We start from the raw sequence: 20119 nt of genomic DNA on the forward strand, positions 1-20119 counted from the left end.
ACTTTGTGCAGAACAATTAAATGTCCAATTTCTGTCAGCAAAAATTTGGGCCATTTTCCATTATTTAACAGTGCAAAACATATTTAAATGAACATTTTATAAGGTAAATGCACTTGAATTAAAGAAAAAAACGTTAAAACGTAATTTGGGCCGAAACTGGGCCGGCCCACATCATTTCCCGCGCGGGCACAGCGGAAAAAGAAAAAATTCCGCGCGGGCCTACCTTACCTGGGCCGAAGCCCTTTGGCCAATTCAGCCCAGCTTCATCCCGAGGCCCAGCCCTAGCTACTCCTCGTGCTCCGCCATCGGATCAAATCCGACGGCCCAACCTTTTTGCGGCCTGGCCAAAACGGGTGGCCGAAACCCTAGCCACCCATTATCTCCTCTTTCCCCGATAATCCCGGATCGAGCAAGGACGATGCCCCCCCCCCTCCCCCGTCAACTCGCGCTCGTGGCCGGCGTCCATGGCGACGCGGCGCCCTGCGACCCGCCGCCCCAGCCCTTCTTGGCGACCGCCCTTTTCGGCCGGCGTTCATGGCAACCCGAGAGCCCGGCCAGCGTTCATGCCGGCGCGGTGGCCGCGCTCGCCGGAGCAGCGTGCGACGGGCCAAGCCCCGCGCGCTCCTCCGTCGAACGTGGCTGCCGGCGCCGACTCATCTTTCGAGCGACGTGGCCGGCCGTTCTTTCCCACGCGCCGAAGCTGCGTGGCGGTGGCGGCGCCGCCCTCGCACGCTGTTCGTTGCCGTGCGGCTCCTCCCCAAGGGGAGGACGGGCATCGCCGCAGCCCATTCATGGTGGCGACCGGCGGCGGCGGCATCATTCAAGTTCGACGGCGCCGCACGGGCCAATGACCACGCACGTCGACGTCCGTGAGGTTGCAGCCGGCCGAAACATGAGGTAAATTGCATCCGAAAAACTTTAATTTCAACATTCTAGGGTTTGGGTAAATTTGGGGAAAATTTCTAGGGTTTTGACATTTTGAGGAATTTGCTTTCTAGGGTTCATGAAAAAAAATCGATTCCCCTCCTTCTAATTTCTCACCGACAGACACACATGAGCCCAAAATCCCACGGCAAAACTTAATCCAATTAACATTAGGGGTAAACATATTTTAATTCAAACTTAATTAGATCTTAATCCGACAAAAATAACATTAATAGAAACTAATTAAGCATCATTAGCACTAAATAGGTTGAAACCCTTATCTCAAAGAAAAGACTCTAATACGACCAGAATGGCTCTGATACCATTGTTGGAATCTAATTAAGCGTTCATTAGATTAAACATGAAAATACATGATGGTCTATATTAGAGTACTGGTAATAAAAGAGATTAAGGGGGATTTAACCGTATGTCCAGTGGACGAGGAGGCCATCGCCGTAGTTGCCGTAGGTCGGAGGTAACGGCGTCCTTTAGGCCGATACCGGCACTGACCGGTGACCGGCGTCGTGGTCGTCGTCGGTAGCGACCTTCCCGTACGCTTTAGCTCTCCCCTAGATCAGTAGGGTCGTTAGAAGTGTGTCGGAGCCAGCAAGTTCTCACGTGAACACGTTCACGTGAGACAGCCGGGGCTCCCTATTTATATAGCGCTGCGCGACGGGGGCCGAAACCATTAGTTGGTAAGTGCTCCCGATCATGACGCGATTAGTGGAATTATCCATTAACGTTGGTTAATGGATTAATTCCTAAAACACGGTCCTTTGATTAAGGACGTGGATTAGTTTTCCAAAATACATCCCTTTGATTAGGACGTGATTTCAGGCATTTGTTTCCTGTTAAACAGATCAACCAACAGTTATATACAAGATGTTGCATACCATGTCTAGCGTGATAGTTATCTTTTTATTACATTTCAGCTTCCTAACAAAGAATTCGATCCCTGCCCTGACCCCGGTGGGGATGGGGACAGAAAAAAAGTCTTCCAAATTATTAAGTGGGGATGGGAAGACAATCCCTGGCCGTTGCCGTCTGTAGTCGTGAAAGATTGTAGTTGGTTGTTGGGATTACAGTGAAATCAAGTGCAGCCTGTTTGATTGTTGAAGCCGCTCACATGTTGTCTTTAAATCTATTCATAGAGATCTTTTTTGTGTGGAGCGTTGCATGCAGACATGGGTGATCCCTTTCAAATATTTGAGCTTGCGTTGTATAGCATGATCATGCCATTATGGTTAAAATTAGATTGATTGGATTGGTGGTGGACACTGTCAGGCAAGGGAGAGGGAGCCATGAAGATGGAGAGATACACCAACTCAAAATTAACAAATAATAATGTATATTACTCCTATATTATTATGGAAATCATATATGCATGAATACGCTAGCTGATGATGTTTTAAATGTTCAAAGCGTGTTAAACAAGAGTAAATAGTAACATGATGCGACCAGCAATCAAACATCAAACTATTTATAACGCGAGTATCAGGTGAAATCTTTAACCGCTTAACGCATTTTATCAAAACCCCTTATGACTAAAGGTCCAGGTTTCTTTTTCATAAAATATATTTAAGTGATTAGGTGTTCCACCTTTCGTCGGGTTCATTTATTTGATATCTAATGTTTATGATTGAAAGTTTTGACCTGATACGTTATGTATTTATAATTCACAAATATAAGCTTTATTGCAAAGAAAAGCATTTTTTCAAAACTTTTGACAATAATTATACGCCCGCCTCGAACTACATTTTATTGAACCATCTCCAGGAAGAGCGATAACTTTAGAAGAATATCATATTTACGTGATACACTAAGCTCCTAGTCTAACCAAAAGAATAGCCCATGTACATGATGGAATCTCAAAGAGAAAACACACTGAAGACGGTACTTCCTTCTATCATACCGGACAGGAAAGCCTCTTTTTGATAATATACACTGTTCTGCCGTTCCTACCACATGGATGTCGTGCAACCTGTCCTGCAAAGGGCAATATGTGAGGCTGCAAAGGAGAAGAAAAATCAACAAAACTATTGCATAAGCTGCAAGTAATATTCAGTACGATGGCCTTCTTGATTTGGGCATCAGACCAAGCTTTCGTGCATGATATGTACTTCCCCCGTCTCGTATTAAGTGACTCAAATATGCCCAAAAATGGATGCATCTATACCTAAAAAGCAGGGCCGGGCCGGCAAAATAGGAGGCCCTGTGCGAAACGGTAAATGGGGCCTCCTACCTCACTAGAAAAATAGAACTAATGTGTTATAATAATAATGATGTCTTGCATAACAATTGGATATATAAAAATCATGAGTGTTTTCGTTCATGGTTGCATAATGTTTACTCCCTCCGTCTCATGTTAAGTGCGAAATATTACATGTAGTTAGACGATTTTTAGGCATGGATAAATTCATATTTATGGAAATTTGAGTCACTTAATATGAGACGGAGGGAGTATTTGAATTAAATCTTGTTCCCTTTCTATTTTCTTATGCTTTTGGGCATCAGATTCGTACTTTCTAAAAGACATGACTATGATTCAGACCTTAAATTATTGAAACACATGATACAAAAGATGCATAAAACAAAATTAAAGGCATATTGATCAACATCGCCGCGAACAAGAGTAAACATCAAACATAAAGCAGATTTCAATTGGGTACCCAAAGTAGATCCTTCCAAATTGCTAATCAGGCATGTTGCTAATTGCTTGCTGTCAGCGCTCGGCCGGACAGATCGATCGGGTTAGATCGCGTGCAGCCGTTCCGCGTGGTGAGACTAGGCGAGGCCAACGCGGCGCTGGAGTCACGCAAGCGCTCGGCCGGCTACTGACTAATGGGCTGCAGCCTAGCATTGTACAGCACTAATTTGGGGGCCCCAAAAATTTGGGGCCCTGTTCGACCGAACTGGCTGCACTCCCGTCCACCCGGGCCTGCTAAAAAGCATCTAGATACATGTAATATTTCGTCACTTAATATGGGATGGAGGGAGTATATGTTTGCTATTGTTCTTGTATATTACTATACATTCCCTCCATTATTTTAATAAGATATTATAGCTTTGTTCTAAGTCAAACTTCTTAAGTTCGTCCTACAATACCAAAATAATTATAGGTATATATCATGATGGATTTAATAAAACTAATTTAAAATGATAGATGTTGGTAGATTTTTCTAAGAACGTGGACAAACTTTAAGAAGTTTGACTTAGGGCAAAGCTAAAACATCTTATAAAAAGGAACAGTGGGAGCATTATTTATACGAAATTGGTGTTTTGACTTTTGATTAATCAGTATAAATGTCATGCATGTAAGTACATTTTATCAGGTTTCAACAAAGTTCGTAGATATGTTAGCTACTTGGCAAGTTTGTAACTAAAGAATGATAATTATTATTCGACATAAATACATGTTGTCAATCACCTTGTGCCATCTTCACCTTAAAATTTATCAAGCACACCTTCCTCAGGATTCAATTTTGGTTGAGATTCCTTGCCAATTAGTTTCAATGGAACATGAAGCTCCGGGGGGCTCTGCACATCCAAAGTTATTTAAATTATCAGCAATACACTAAACTACCAACTTTATAAGGTCTTCTGCAGATAAGAAGTTAATCACCATGCAACGTATGAGTGGCCAATAGATGTCTTCAAAAAATGGATGTTCCTTGATATCATTTGCACCAGTATTTGAACCTATGCGAGAAGAAGGATCTCTCTGAAGTAGTCCATGGATTAGCTGCTTTGCTGCAAGGCTAACCTGAAGAGTATATCTCTGTTAACAAATTTGATTTAAACAAACAAAATGTACTATATAATAAAGCAGTATAACACAAATTTGATGTGTTGTATTCATTACATGCTGTAAATGCGGCTGTGTAACAATTATTCTTGCTCGAAATAAATTCAATCTTTACACTTTAAAACTGAATATATTGTTTCTAAAAAGAACTGACTATTGAGCAAAAACTACTGGCCTACATCACTAAAACCTAACTTGTTTGTTTTGTAAGAAAAGGAGAAGAATTCTTACTGGGATGCTACTAGGAAAAGTGAGATCTTTGTGCAGGATGTTATAAAATGTCTTCCTCCTGTTTTTTCCTCGAAATGGAGTACGTCCATACAACATCTCATACAATAGAATTCCTATAGCATGCACAGGATGTTAGACGACCACAAAGTATTAATTATTGACAGCACCATAAAATTAGAATAATGCATAATACATATGAAACAAGCCCTTATGGTTAAGATGCTGCAGATACAGGATAATATGCACCAGCCTATCATAGCCTCATAGGAAGCACAGATGTTTATCCACTAGAAGTTTGAACTAAAGAACTTGGTATACATATAAGCTTCTGATGCAATCAATGCGATCATCCTCAGGTTTTACCATGTTTGATGCTTGACAAATCATTCCATATTAGTTTTGTTTTGATCATTATCATTCTGTTGAACTGTGCTGATGATGTTCTGTATTGGTAACTAAAACAACAGGCCATATGTGGCAGATTTGTCATTGCATGCCAAGTTTGTTGAAATGTTTCCATATCACTACATGAGATTTATGTTTAGGTATAAACAACAGCGTTGTACTAAACAATGAACTTAACCATTTATTTGTTGTAGTAAAACTGGTAATATAGATGGCGCTCAGAGTGGAAACCATGTTTCAGGTCTCATTTGGATGGTGTGTGGATTGTTCTGGCTATTTTCATGAGATTTGGCTGATGTCAAACATTTGAGCTACCTACACCTCTCAGGTCATTTCTACAACTCCTACTAAGAATAGGGAAGAAATAAAAACTGCTCTTTACACATGCGTTACTACACTGGTGCATCAGGTAGTTTATATAACAGTCAACTATATAGTATTTATTAGGTTGTTATTGCTTTACCAAGAGCCCACCAATCAATGGCACTTGTATGTCCTGCACCTGAGATGACCTCCTACAATAACCAAAAAAATGACAAGGGAATTGTGTTAATTATTTGGGAACAGTAACAATGACATCAAGTAGTTCATTTAGATGAACTAAAAGTAAAAAAAAAACAGTACATTTCAGATTAACTGGGAAATAAATAAAATTAAACTTTGTATTTTACAAAGTATTTTCTCCATTGATGTTTTAGCATAGAGATCATATTACAAAAATAATTTTTTTGGCCTTCATATTTGTTCAAAACATGAACATCTATGGATCATGCTACTTATTGTGTTATCAATTGAACATGAGAGAGACATAATTTGGGATATAAAATGATAGAGGACTATTATAATAAAAAGAAAGAGGGAATGATGTATAGTCGTGTGTTAATTGAAGATGGAATGCCAAACTTGACCAATTCTCTAATGGTGAAACTTGCTAGAACATCAATTTCTGTGTAGGGATGGTTTCTGCATCCATTTGTACATCATGTATTACATTACGATTAACAACTATACTCCATATCAACTCTCTTGATGACTGCTCTCGTTGTTTTCAACTCCACTATCATAGAACCACTCTTTTCGAAGCTACAATTATTAATGGGTATACTTGGAGAGCTATACCCATAAAAACTTACTCCAACATTGAGAATATATAAGAAAAACAGGAAGTTAATAATTCTATTAGTATGAGCAAAGTATCGTACTGGAGCAATGTACTCTTCAGTTCCAACAAAAGAATTTGATGGAGTGGACGGATCGGCAACAAATGAAGGGGGGAGAAATTCTTTCGATCTCCTTCGTTTTAATGATGCGGCATGCTTTATAACCTGCAGGAGAGATGCCCATCACAAATGTTATGGCATAGGATTTAGCCCCGCAGCAATTTCTGATGAAAAAAAGATATATAATTGAAACTAACCAAAAAGCAGTTTTGAAATCCAGTCAGCTTGAACAACAATCAGGAAATAAGTTCACTGATTCAGTCACCAGTTTTAAAATTACTGATATTATAAACATATGGCACAATTTAGAATGACCAATACACCACTTTAGTTGAGTAAAGTGATGGATTTTCTAATTTCCTTTTCTTAAGCGAGATAGATTTGCCAAATATGCAGTCCAAGGTAGGTCATGGGCCCGCTGCTGGACATCCCCAGCTAGGGGGCATGCAACATGAGCATTGGCTGGCTGCGCTCTTAGTACCGTGTGGGCTAAGTAGCCATAATGAACCACACCGGATGGGTCATGGCATGAGCACTCGAGAAGAAAGACGCGTAATTCACTGCAGTCTTTGTCCAGCTGGTCGCCGGTTCAGGTAAGAACCAGCCAGCTTGCCCTTTTTACGGGTCTGCCTGCATGAATGATCTCTCAGCTGAACTGCGCAAAAAAGTTGCCGGTTTTTTTTTTGTTGGACCGGTGATCCAGTCCAGCTTTTTAATCTAGGACAAAAAGTATTCTACACAAAAATGTTCTTGACAATTAGGCACTCTGTTATCTTCACTTCGAATACCATGCATGTGGACAAGTCAAAGATAGTTACTTTAGTATGAAGTGTGATTTGGTTTAATCTTCTCAATGTTACGTATTCAGATATTCTATTGAACAAATGGGAAATAACTGAACAGATCACAGGAGCGGTTAAATAATTTACACAAGTTTTAACAGCCCTTAAAGTTTGCTCCCTCAACTTACATGGGGTTTCGAAGAAGTCAAAAATGAGAGATCAAAATCAGTCAGTACAACGTGCCCATCGGCTTGAAGCAAGATGTTTTCTGGTTTCAGATCACGGTATATAATACCTGCATCAGAAATATTGTATGCGAATTACCAACCTCAACAGAAATACCAAATCTGTTTCTTTAAAGAACATACATGCAAGTAGAGCACCAAATTGTTTTATTAGCAGAAGAGCACCCCACTGTTAACAGTGAAGCACCAGTCGGTTTTTTTTCAGTAAAAAAATTCCTACTGGTGCATGGTCTTACTAAGAATCTTGGTCAATAACTATTAATATGAAGTTAAGAAGCCACAGCTATACCAAGGCAATGAAGATACTCCAGACCAATCACAACCTCTGCAGCATAGAACCTACAGAAAACATAGATCAAAACAATGTTACGAAAATAAAATCAGTAGGTGGAATAGTAGACTCATATTGTTCAGATAAGATCTTATTGTTGCAGAATCCCAACAATTACTTGTTTCTATACTGAAGAAAAGAACCAAGAAAAATAGTGAACAGTCTTGTGGTTGTGAGGAGCTAGATGTCTCCATCACACAAGCAAGCTATGCACTCTAAACCACAAGTGTGACAACATTATTACTAGAACCATTATTGTTCAGTGGAGCAGTAAGAAAAGGTATATCAGAGTGACTGCGTTTGCAGAACATGCCCATTCGTATCATCTTAGCTGCCATGTGCGTACATAAACTTATGTCAGGTAGCAAAAGAATGTAGTACAAGACATAAAAATACAAGGAATTATTACAAAAATATACAAATTATACTCTGAAAGTTTCTAGAACCAGCTTAAATCAATAATGTTTTATTTGGGACGGGATTAGCCTGACCACAAAATTCCTTTCATATTGTTACATACTTTTGTTTGGCAAGCCATCAAGCTAGTTTCCATCTAGCTTACAAGTTTGTGTATCATACAATAGTTGTACTAGAGGTTCGGATAACAGGAAAAATAAAGAGAAAAAATCCATGATCCAGAAATTTTTCCATGTGGCATGGGTTAACCATTACCATTTCATATTTTAGTGGGGTAGTTTGGCCAAATTTGTACAGGTTTATATGTAAATCAGAAACTATAAGGGCATTTCCCCAAAGTTGTTGAACCAATTGACCCCAGATCCAACATTTAGCTCTGCAATAGCCTAGCAACAATAAGAGTCCTGGTGAGAAAAGAACCATACTTGGTTGCTACAGTTAATTCTCAACTGCACACAGCAACAACCTAGTTCCCTTTCCAGGCTTCACGCAAAGAAAAATGAACTACTTCGTAGTAGAAATTGCCAGAAGGGAAATGTCCCTCCAATACAGAATAGACAGGTTTTAGTTTTCAATATTTTTCCAGAGTCTACATGATAAATTTTTAACCATCATTGTAATATGTCATGCAAGTTATGTAAAAAAATATAACCCTATGAAAGCCCTTTTGATGACACATCAACAAATATAATTTCCACATGGAAAATCTCGAACAGGATCACAGGAATAAGAGTAGGATTCCTTAGCATTTTTTCTTAGAAGGAACTATTTCCCACATTCAAAAGGACAAAGCCGATAACTGAAGAGTGTTTTGCGCAAAAAAAAAGATAAGTCAAGAGTGCAATAAGGGAAAATTTTGGAAGCAAATTACAATTTCAAAAAAACAATGTGCATTTACTGATAAGTAACCGAAATGTTATGATTTGAGTAACTACCTTGCAGATTCTTCTCTGAAAATTTTCAGGGGTTGCTTGTCAAGGGCCGCAAATAATTCTCCTCCTGGACAAAAGTCTGTTATGAGACAAACATGTGTTGGCGTCTGAAAAATAGACAATAAGAATTAGTAATAACGTTCCAATAAAAAATTCTGGATAGATAATATTAGCAACCATGAAGGCTAACAGTAAGCAACTATTTATGTGGCTTCAATCTTCATAACATAAGACCACCTTGCAGCTTTTGTTTACTAGAATTTTAAAATAACACAGATAAGGCGTAGGTCATAGGACTAACCTGAAATGAAGTATATAGTGTAGGGAGAAAAGGATGATCCAATAGAGAGTATATTTCTCTTTCAATAATAGCTCGGTGTACCTACGTATTACACAAATTGCATTAAGATATTTAATGCAATAGTCCATTGAGTTATACTAAAATCACAAGTATTAAGTACCAAGTTATCTTGTTTAAACACATCATCACTTGTAGAGGGAACGTGCTTAAGTGGTAAGTTTGAATAAACGAATAATTTTACACTTTTACTCAATATTAAGAGGATTTTTACAGTACACCCTGGTAATTCCGTAAGGGCTTTGGGGGTACCAAGGAAATCTAGCTGTCCATTCGTAAGGGTAAGTTAGTCTTTTTTTGTCTTGGTAATTCATGTTAATTTGGACTGGCGTCTACCGTGATCCCTTCCGATCAAGAATAGTGAACCCTGATCAACTGCACACCACCACCACGATTGATCACCCTGCTTCCTCTCCCATTGCCATGCTCTCTTGCCCTCCATCGCTCCCTGCTCTCCATTGCACGCTTCGTACAAACGACACATGCTGCCGCCAGCTACACCAATCGATTGAGTGGCCGAATCAACCACCCTGCACTGTGTCATCCCTCATCGCCACTCTCTCCTGCCCTTAAGTGGCCGAATCAACCACCAGCACTGCGTCATCCTCAAAAAAAAAAAAAACTAGCATAGTAACATGTATTGCAACCCTGCTGTGAACCTGAGCATTGAGACGGATTGCGAAGAGCTCCTGGCTGGGCTGTCGTCGGGCACAGGGGACTGTTCGCCTATCTGTTTCCTTCTAAAGGAGCTAAAGGACAAGCTTCATGGTTGCCATGACTTTAGCATAGGCTGGGTTGGCCGTGATGGAAATCGACTGGCTCATGATCTGGCAAGCTTTGCTAGAACTTCTGGAACTTCTGATTTGCTTGTCGGTTCTCTCCCTGGCCTGTCCGGGATATGAACTCTTTGCTCTGTAACCCCGGCACTACTTCCAGTTAATCGATTGTTTTACCCTTAAAAAATGTACTTGATGTGTACTGTCCATAATTCATCATAAGACGAGTTGAGGTATGCAAGGCAGAAAACGCATAAAAACGCTGTTAGTCCCTTTTTAATCAATTTTCTGAGGAGTTGAAGTCTTGGGTTCAGAATCCGCCAGAAGATGAAGCATTTCAATAGTTGACAAGACAGAAGTCAGGAATGATACCTCAATTGTCTCACAATAGTTGCACGGGGAAACTTGTATAAGAAAGACAATGGCAATACAATAGCATGCTGATATTTATCTATAAAAATTACCTTGTTCCGGTTCAACATCACTGATTTATCCATTGCCTTCATTGCAAATAATTCACCACTACCTTGCAACTCAACCAAGTGTACACTGAAGACAAAAAAATAATGATATGATAAGAGCAATACATTACTAGGTTTCTCAGGAAGAAGATACAGAACTGCATGTTGGGGGTGGCCTAAAATATTGAAATTTACTTCAGGAAAAATCATACACAATGGCCAAACACAGGAACTAAACATGACAGGGACAAACTTACTGAATTAACCAGACCTATCGCAATACTGTTCTTGCAGCCTTGCACGACTCTAACTCTCATAACAAGGGAAACAGCACAATCTTGCTCTTTGTAAGGTGGAATCATGAAATTAGTGACCGTGTAGATGAGAACACAGTTTCCTCCACCAATAGAGGAATTATCATTAGGCATCAGCTCATCAGATGTCCTTGCTTTTAAACAAGCATTGACAACTAAAAACTTGACTAGGCCCCTTCTTACTATTTTGGTAAATCCAAAATAAAGAAACTTTTCCCAGCATTTTACTACTTTTCATCATGCAGTCAAATTCTAGATTATCGTACTTCCAGAAGAAATGGAGGTTAGCTAAATTTTTAGAAACCTATATAGTGAAGAAGATTATTGAAGAGTCTACCTGCCAGTGTCACCACATCCCAGAGGTTTTACAGGCTTGAAATGCTTCAAGCCAATCTTCTCCCCGGTTTGTACGATCTGCAACAAGCATGTAGGTAATGAACAACCATTCATGTTTTGTTCCTTGCTTGGTTTTTAGTAACTTTCAAAGCATGCTTTGCTAGGAAGTCGAGTCAAACAATATAACATAAGAGATAAGACCCTATTGGTCCCATGCCAAAATTATGCTTCTTAAAGCACTGCACGCAATCCCAAGTCAACCTATTATATAGATACGGGTAGTATTGTTTCTGGGCAACGTTTCACTGAACCTAGGAGCTGAGGTTTCATGCTGTCAGATCATACGTCCTCATCTCGAGATCCATGCACTCTTATTAGCTAAGAAAATGTCAACAACTAAGACTTTTTGGCAAAAACTAAGAAAGTGGATATTTTTCTTTGAGAAACTAACTTTTTCCCATGTTGAATACCGTGTAAGTGTAGAAAACATTAATAGAAAGACTACACACTCTGTTTATGGTTATTATGACTCAAATCTTGATGACATCACTGGGTCTAGGACTCTTGTGTCCCGCAGTTATCCAACTAGGGATAAGATATTTAAATAAGGGATAAGATCCTGGTAGTTAATAAAGATGGGATTAGTTACTTGAGATCCATGTTACTCCCTCTGATCCTAAATTCTTGACTCAAATTTGCCAAAATATGGATGTATCTATTTTAAAAAAGCGTCTAGATACATGTAATATTTCGACAACAATTTAGGATCGGAGGGAGTATCTATCACCCTATATAAGAGAGGACATGTACCCCTTATCAATCGAGCAATGAATCAAGAGTTTATGTGATATTTCTTAGAGTAGTTGAGCCCAGTTATCCTGGAATGACCCAAGATCGTTCCAAGGACTTTGAAACTGCTGCTCCTAGGTCCAGAGAAACTCCTCATGTAGGTTATGGACAATTTGACTCTGCTATTGCAATCATACATCGTCCTCTTGGAGACAACAGATAGAAGAACATACCTTTGCTATAGCTTTCCAAGAAGAGTTGTTCCTTTTGTGAGGTTTGGGAGAAACAGATAGTGAGTGAATTGCCCACAGGTCCTCTGGTCTCTGAGAAAGCAACAGATAGCATGATGTCACACCAAATCACAGTGAACTGGATAAACAAATAACTTATGCAAGATATTCATATCTGATATCATTATCACCATTTTGGTTCCTCCATTCTAGGTTAAATCAATTATATGTCCATAATATTCTGAAAAATACAGACATACAGTCCAATGTGCATGCTAGCATGTGTTCAATTAGTTTTGAGATAGTATGCCTCATGTTGCATCTTTGCATCTCATTTTTATATAGTTCATTCATAACTTGGAATTTTATTTCAGTCATTAAATTTATTTCCACTAGTCATGTATCAAATTCCTCTATACATCAATCAAGAACAAATCGTGCGAAAACAATGTTGGGTTAAGATGCCTTTAAGAACATTGGAACAACAAATCTTAGGTCAAAAAAAAACATTGGAACAACAAAAAGTAATGTACCTTACCAGGTTGGCATCAGGAAGTTCCCTGACTGCATCATCCACATTCCCTGCTGTAGCTTTGACCTGGTTAGATCGCATACTACAAATAGTTAGTTTAGTTCAAATTTTAAAGGAACAATACATGCCTGCTAGGTTTTTTATTTTTTAAGTAGTCGCAGTTACAATTATGTTTCAAAGCTTCATGCACATTTGAGAACTTCTTATAGAGAGACAACACTACAGCCCATGCTCCTTGTACAGACATAATTTGACGTATATTCTTGGAATGTTGCATTTACATTCAAAACTAAAATGATCCCACAATAATGCTATGGACCTTAAATGTTACTCCCTCCATTCCATAATATAAGACATGCACGCATTTCCATATTTTCCTTTGACCACCAATTAGACCAACAGAATGTGAATTATGTATTATAAAAATTATACCGTCGGAAAAAAATTCGGATATGAATCTAGTGGTATAATTTTTATAACACATAATTCACATTTTGTTAGTCTAATTGATGGTCAAAGTTGGACCTCGAAATGCGTGGGCGCCTTATATTATGGAACGGATGGAGTATCATTTTTTCCTAGCACACAAATTTCTGAACAAATTGTAGTTTCACATCCTCGAAATGGAAATTACTCAAGCTTGCGCTGGCCTACCAATTTGGCACTCTGTATTTCAGTAGTCTCCGAGAGACGGTTCCTGAGGGGTTCCACATGATCACTTCCGTCAAGTTGCACACCAATAAAGTATTGAAGCTCCCCCTACATCCGTAGCACCACACAAATGCACAATCATTACCATGCCTCCTTGACTCATCCACATAAAATTTTAATCTCCACAACAAATTCAGCATTGCAATGAGCCAACAACAGTCATCTACCTTCTGGTCCCACATAGGTTGTAGGTGGAACAAGTTCCAGAACTTCTTCCCTGATCCAGATCAATAAAAAAGAAGACATGATCAGAAAAAATTCCAGAGTCAACTGATAGCCTAGAAGGAGCCATCTGTCACCAGATGATGCAAAATTACCGCTCTTGGTGTAGTTAATTAGCTGGACGGTGACCTCTTTCTGCTCCCTGATGGCGTCTCTGATCTTGTCGACAGTGGTCTGGTCGGTCTCCGCTCCTTGAAGAAATCTGCAAGCACCATCAGAATGGTATTACATCATCTAACAGAGTAACAAGTACCCATGGGAAACTAAAGCAGGCGAAACATGAAACACAGACAAAATGGAAGGAAAAAAACGAGCATAACCAATATATCCATGCTTTATGGAACAGAATCAAAGTGGCCAAGGACAAGCGGCGTATGCAATCGCCACGCCGACTGATCACACATACTGACATACCAATAGGTCCAAAACCATTCCAAACCACGGACCACTGGACCGGCGAGCAATGAGAGCCGGGAACAGCGGCCCATCCCAGTACATGTGGACTTCTTCGAACTCTTTGGCGGCGGCAGCGACTGGAACGGCAATCCGCCATCAGAGCAGCAAGGGTATTGCGCGCCCGCTGCAAATCCACGGAGGGCAGGACCCCGGGAGGCAGGTGATGGCGGCGGTGGCGAAGGACAATGGCCGGGTACCAGGACCAGTGTATGAAGGGCTTCCACCTCGCGCCGTACTGGCAAGAAATGCGGCGATCTCCGCCATGGGGGTGGTGGCGCTGCTCTGCCGGACCCTTGTGCTCGACTCGGTAGACTTTTTTTCTAGACAACTTGAGTCGCGAGATGGAGATGGCTTGTTTTTTAGCGAAATGGCTAATGGGCGGGGGGTCGGTGTCGGTTGGGCCTCTCATGTCGAGGTCGGGGCAAAGACTTCAAGGCCGACCCACGGCCCGAACCAGCCCACAAACAACGGGGTTATTTCTGATTTTTGTTTTTCAAGCAAGCAGGTGTTTGTACTGGAGTTTTCTCAAAAAAAAAAAAAGTGTTCGTACTGGAGTGGTGGAAACGACCAATGCGAGAGAAGATCTACATGACCGGCGACAACGATCTATGCGGACTGCTATTTGCTTCTTCTTGCGACAGCATTGCTCACGAAATCTGTTGGATGACTCCTTGAGACCCCTCCTCCTTGGACGATATGTAACGTGGGTCGATTGATCAAGCGTGTGTGATGTTTTCTTTTTCCGAACCGGAGTCCAAAGAACTCGTTCCACTGATCAAGAAGAAGAGAGCTTTCCGGTTAATTATGAAAAACCAGACAAAAACCGTTACAAACGTCCATTGTGCAAACCGCACGTAGGACACACCGGCCGACCTGCCTACCCACACTCACTCCACGCACGCCGCTGAAAGAAAGTTGCCGTCGAGTTCACCCGCAAAAGTCATCGTCATCACACAAACATTCCTCCTGAGCTGGCGACTCCGACTTCCCCCGCCAACGACCAAGAACGGGGTCCCTGCCCCAGCAGGCACACAAGCTAGCGTCGGCCCATGCCAAACAGTCGGCCACCTTGCAAACGACCAAGAGGCAACGATTATGATGATAAGCGTCAAAGGGGCAATATGCAAGGCTTGCGCCGAACAAGATCCCAAGGCCGGATCACCTATCCTCAAGTCATCGTCTTCACGCAAACACTCCTCTGAGCTGGCGACTCTGACTTCCCAACGACAAAGCAAACCAAGTCCTCGAGAGCCAGTGGACACTTCGGAAGGACCAACTACCAAGACCATCACCGCAACCCGAACTCTGCTCAACATCGCCGTCAATGCCACAAAAGACGCCCACGAACACCCGCCGCACATCGCGACCCCAAGCCTCCAAAGCACCGGTCCCACCAGCCAGCGTCAGCTCCAAAAATGATGCCTCCAACAAGGTGAACGACGCCGAGCGCCGCCATTGTCTGGTCCAAAAGAACCTAGCGTTTCCCCCGGAGCTCACCTTGGGAATGGATGGAGAGAACAGCACCACAACAACGCCTCAAAGAAGGTGATGGCGCCCGCAGACGTCACTGTCGTCGGCTCCAGTCGGCAACCGGAAGCATGGCTTTCGCCCTGGCATTGCCACGCCACCCACCACCCAAAACCAACTGGCCCGCCTGCAAGCCACTGGCAGCAACCTCCCCCCAGCAGGTCCGCGATGCTCCAATCCCGCCAAGACCCAAATCGGGCCGCAGCGACAACAGCAACAGCACCGCCGGAGGCCCCCTTGCCGCCCTCCCAGCCGCAGACCACGTGGACTAGGCCCAGATCTTGGCCCGAAGGGGCCAGATCCGGACCGCAGCCCCGGCCTCGAGCACCCCCCGCAGGCGGCCGCTCCACTCCGCCCCCGCCAGCACCGCCCCACAGGCACCCCGCCAGCAGCAGCCTGCGGGGCGACAGGGGGAGAGGGGAGGGATGTGTGGCGGTGGCGGCGCTAGGGTGCCCTCGAGCCGCCCGCGGGAGAGGCGACGCGAGGGAGAAAGGGGCGCGCGATTCCTCTCCCACAGAATAGGGGCCCCTCTGCTAACCTCTGCTTCCCGGAACAGGATATCGAAGCGTTGACAAACACTTGAGTTGATGAAATGAAATGGGAGGTTATGCTTGCTAAACAGTCAATTAAATAGGTTTCCATCTATCCAACAATGATTTAACTTCCATTCCCATTCCTTTCATAACTTTTCTTATCCTGTTCATGTTCCGGTTGAGCGTCGGTCCCTTCAAGGCATGCTGCCAGCAATGGTTATCCAGCAGCGACTCACAATTTGGATGAGTCACATCACAGCAGATGATGAAGGATGTTTCCTGGTTGGTGTTTCTTTTCACACGATGGTAGATGCGTGTGTGATGTGATGTCAAAATAATTTCAGGATGTAAATTTGCAGTGAAACTTTATTCTCAAGCGTTTGGCTTCAAGTAAAGTCGCAAAGTACAAAAGACAACTCTCGCAGCAGGGCGTTATTAATTCACATAACGAATTATTTCGTCAGGATGTTTATAGAAGAAGAAGAAAATTCACCTGCAGTTCCTCCCAAGGATCTCTTCCCGCGTGTACTCCGTCAGCTCCAGGAAGCTGTCAGACGCGAAAATCTGCAAAATAAATATAAACAAAATTCGGTTTGAAAATTTTGATCAGAGAATTATCGTGCTCATCTTTTTCATGAACAAAAATATCATTTCGGATTTCGGGTACTGACGATTGGGTTGTCCGGGAGCCTGGGATCCGTGATGACAAAGTTCTTCTCGATCCGCTCGAGCGTGGTGGCGAGGTCGATCCCCTGCCTGATGTCCTTCTCCCTTTCCGCGCGCTCCCAGCTGTCGGTGCGCTCCACCGTCATCTTCACCTCCGGCGCCTCCTGCACCACCGCCGGCTCCCGGCTCCCCACGGAGCTCCTCTTCCCCACCTTGAACCCCATGAGGGACTTGCGGCCGCTCATGAGCCGGCTCATCCGCGACTCCTCCTTCTTGAGGTCCCAGAGGGGCGACTTGAGCCCGCCGCCGGACGGCGTGGCGGGGGTCACCAGCGGCGAAGATCCGGCCACGGCCATCCTGCTGCCGCCGTCCTTGTCCGCGTTGCTGAGCTTGGGCGTCTCCATCATCATCATCTCCGGCGTGTCCGCCTTCCGGTGCTTCACCGTCTGCACCACCTCCGTCATCGACGACATCGCGTTCTCCCTCTGCCGGTCTGCGTGCGCCCCAAGGCAAATTCATCAGCACGGAATGTCGATTTGATCCAAGAATCTAGTATCTATCTACTCAGACGGAGCGCTCACCGTCGTAGCGGATGAGCGAGACCGGCATCTCGTTGGGGCGCATGCACTTGTCGCTCAGCCCTTCCGTATACTTGCTCACCTCCACCTGCATCCTGTTGTTCGTTCATGTCGCGAGTCAGCACGAGAGCATTGGATCGGAGACAGCCGATGAAATTTGAAATGAAATTGAAGGAATTACCCGATGAACTTGATGACCTTGCCTTGGTCGTCGCGGATGGGGGTGACGGTGAGGAGATTCCAGAAGGGGGTGCCGTCCTTGCGGTAGTTGAGCAGGCGGCCGCAGAAGCTCTTGCCGGCCTTGACGGCGTCCCTGATCTTGCTCACCTCCTTCTGGTCCGTCTCCGCGCCCTGAAGGAACCGGCTGAAACACAAAACCCAGAGCTCCGATGAACTAACTGCTCAATCATTAACTAACTATTGCAGTTGCAGAGTAATTGCCGTGTACCAGTTGCGGCCGATGATCTCCTTGGCGGAGTATCCGGTCATGGTGTAGAAGCCGGCGCTGGCGTAGATGATGGGGCAGTCGGGGCGGGTGGCGTCGGAGACCACGAACGTCTGCTGCAGGTTGGACAGCGCGTCCTTGAGCTCCTGCGACACCCGCGGCAGCGAATCGTACGACGCGCGGCCCTCCATCGACGGCTTGCTGCTGCCCACGCCGCTGCCCCGTGGCTCCGCCGGCTTCCCGCTGACGCTGCCGCGCTGCTCCGCGGCCGGCTTAGGCCACCACCCCTGCTGTTGCTGCTGATTGCCTGGCTCCTCCACGATCTCCTTCCCGCCTGGCGGCGACAGCGGAGGCATCGGGAGCGTGAAACCGCCCGTCGTCTCCTCCTCGCCCCCGGCGGGGAACGCCATCCACTTCTCCACCGCGTCCGCCATTCCTTTCGAGCTTCCAGCGCCCGCCATGCTTTGCTAGCTTTTGATCGAGACTGATGTGATCGACGGTGCACCTTAATTTGGTTCACCAACCATTTGCTGAATTGCTGCACCGAAGAAGAAGGGGCAAAAATTTCAGTTAACACTTAACACTGCCATGATGCTGTGATTTTGGCATAAATTTCAGCATGGGAATTGGACAAGGGACAGAAACAAATGCAGAGCAATCCCCAAAAGCTCGTACAAATTTGAGACTCTTAACAACAAGAAGGGGGTGATTATTTTCCTTTTCAGAAGCAAGTGGTACAAATCATGCAAAATTTAAGACCTGTAAACAAAACCCGCAGTGGATTTAGTTATATTTTCTGAAGGAATAAAAAACAACCACCTGCTCTGGATTTGTGAGTCGAGACAAGACAAGAACTACTAATAGAATACCGGACCTGACAGTATAGTGTAGTGTACTACTACGAGTACATACTGAAGCTCACTGTTCCATTATCCAGTTGAGACCAATGAAAGTAGTCCCGTTGCTAGCTTGGATACTCCCAGCCCCAGGTCCCAGCACCACAGGTACAGAAATAGCAGGCGCATAAAAGGAAAGTAGCAGCAAGGCAACCAAACCAACCAGCAAGTGCAGAGCCCAGCCAGAAAGAGCAAAAGGCAGAGGAAGATGAACCAACCTTCAGGTGCGGAACCTCCCAATAGCAGCTAACAGAATCCAGTAGCAATCCAATCAGGTGCTGCTGCTGCAGCTGCCAGAAAGCATAATAATAAGCAGCGGAAAAGAATGGCGGGCGTGGTTGCACGGGACAGAGAAAGAGGGGATAATGCAATCCTGATCCTGCCCGTGGAGGCGTGGACAGCTCACGGGCGTCCTCTCGCCCTCGCGCTCCTCCGTTCCGTTCTGTGGCCAGCGATGGACGCACGGGGTCCTGTACGGCACGGCAAGAAGAGGCAACGCCGATCCTTGCCGTCCATTGGGCATCGTACGTGTGGCCGAGATTGCTGTCTCTCCGCGTGGGAGGGGGATGGTGGCCGACGGCGACTGGCGGAGATTTTTCGCGGCAGCTGTGCGGCCACGGGAGCTCCGCGGGGGGAATCCACTGGATGACGAGCTGCCGGGGAGAAGAGGGGAGGTCCACCTGGGCCGGGCTGGGCGCCTGGGCCGGGCTGTCCATGTCTTGTCGCCGGGTTTTGACGACGACGACAACGCGGCCTGGCCCGGTGGCTGTGGATTGGATAGGTAGGAACAATCTAGTACAACTGTACAAGCAAATCCCCCTGAAAAAAAAAACTGTACAAGTAAATCAGGGACGGACACTCGTTACGCTCACAGCGAGCCACCCAGACCAAACATACACCGTTGCCCCGTCGCCTTCCTGCCCGGCCGGCTTCCTTCTGTGTTGTCCCTTCCTCTGCGCCTTGCTGCCCGTCGATGGAACCGTAAGGAATTGGGTAC

The 20119-nt window shown here is 44.1% G+C and overlaps 1 protein-coding gene across 4 annotated transcripts; it reads right to left on the reverse strand.

Annotated features, from left to right (window-relative positions):
- Positions 1-2592: 2592 nt before the first annotated feature.
- Positions 2593-19722, reverse strand: LOC100844338 (phototropin-2). Of its 4 annotated transcripts, none has more exons than XM_010241486.3 (23): positions 19341-19722; positions 18230-18764; positions 17963-18145; positions 17785-17876; positions 17209-17696; positions 17031-17101; positions 14117-14223; positions 13967-14016; positions 13743-13847; positions 13095-13154; positions 12560-12649; positions 11539-11615; positions 10891-10975; positions 9594-9674; positions 9296-9399; positions 7902-7951; positions 7556-7662; positions 6568-6690; positions 5829-5880; positions 4961-5073; positions 4547-4687; positions 4352-4461; positions 2593-2932 (listed from the first exon to the last, which is right to left on the reverse strand). In XM_010241486.3, the coding sequence occupies exons 2-22, from the start codon at positions 18685-18687 to the stop codon at positions 4369-4371; spliced, it is 2730 nt and encodes a 909-aa protein (XP_010239788.1). In that variant the 5' UTR covers positions 18688-18764; positions 19341-19722; the 3' UTR covers positions 2593-2932; positions 4352-4368. The 4 variants fall into 4 exon arrangements, with proteins under 4 accessions (XP_010239788.1, XP_010239787.1, XP_014751394.1 ...); XM_010241485.3 differs by having other exon boundaries at positions 2593-2905; positions 19341-19721; XM_014895908.2 differs by having other exon boundaries at positions 2593-2910; positions 19341-19721.
- Positions 19723-20119: the final 397 nt, after the last annotated feature.

This window comes from Brachypodium distachyon, chromosome 5 (genome assembly GCF_000005505.3).
Source record: "Brachypodium distachyon strain Bd21 chromosome 5, Brachypodium_distachyon_v3.0, whole genome shotgun sequence".
Lineage (NCBI taxonomy): Eukaryota > Viridiplantae > Streptophyta > Magnoliopsida > Poales > Poaceae > Brachypodium > Brachypodium distachyon.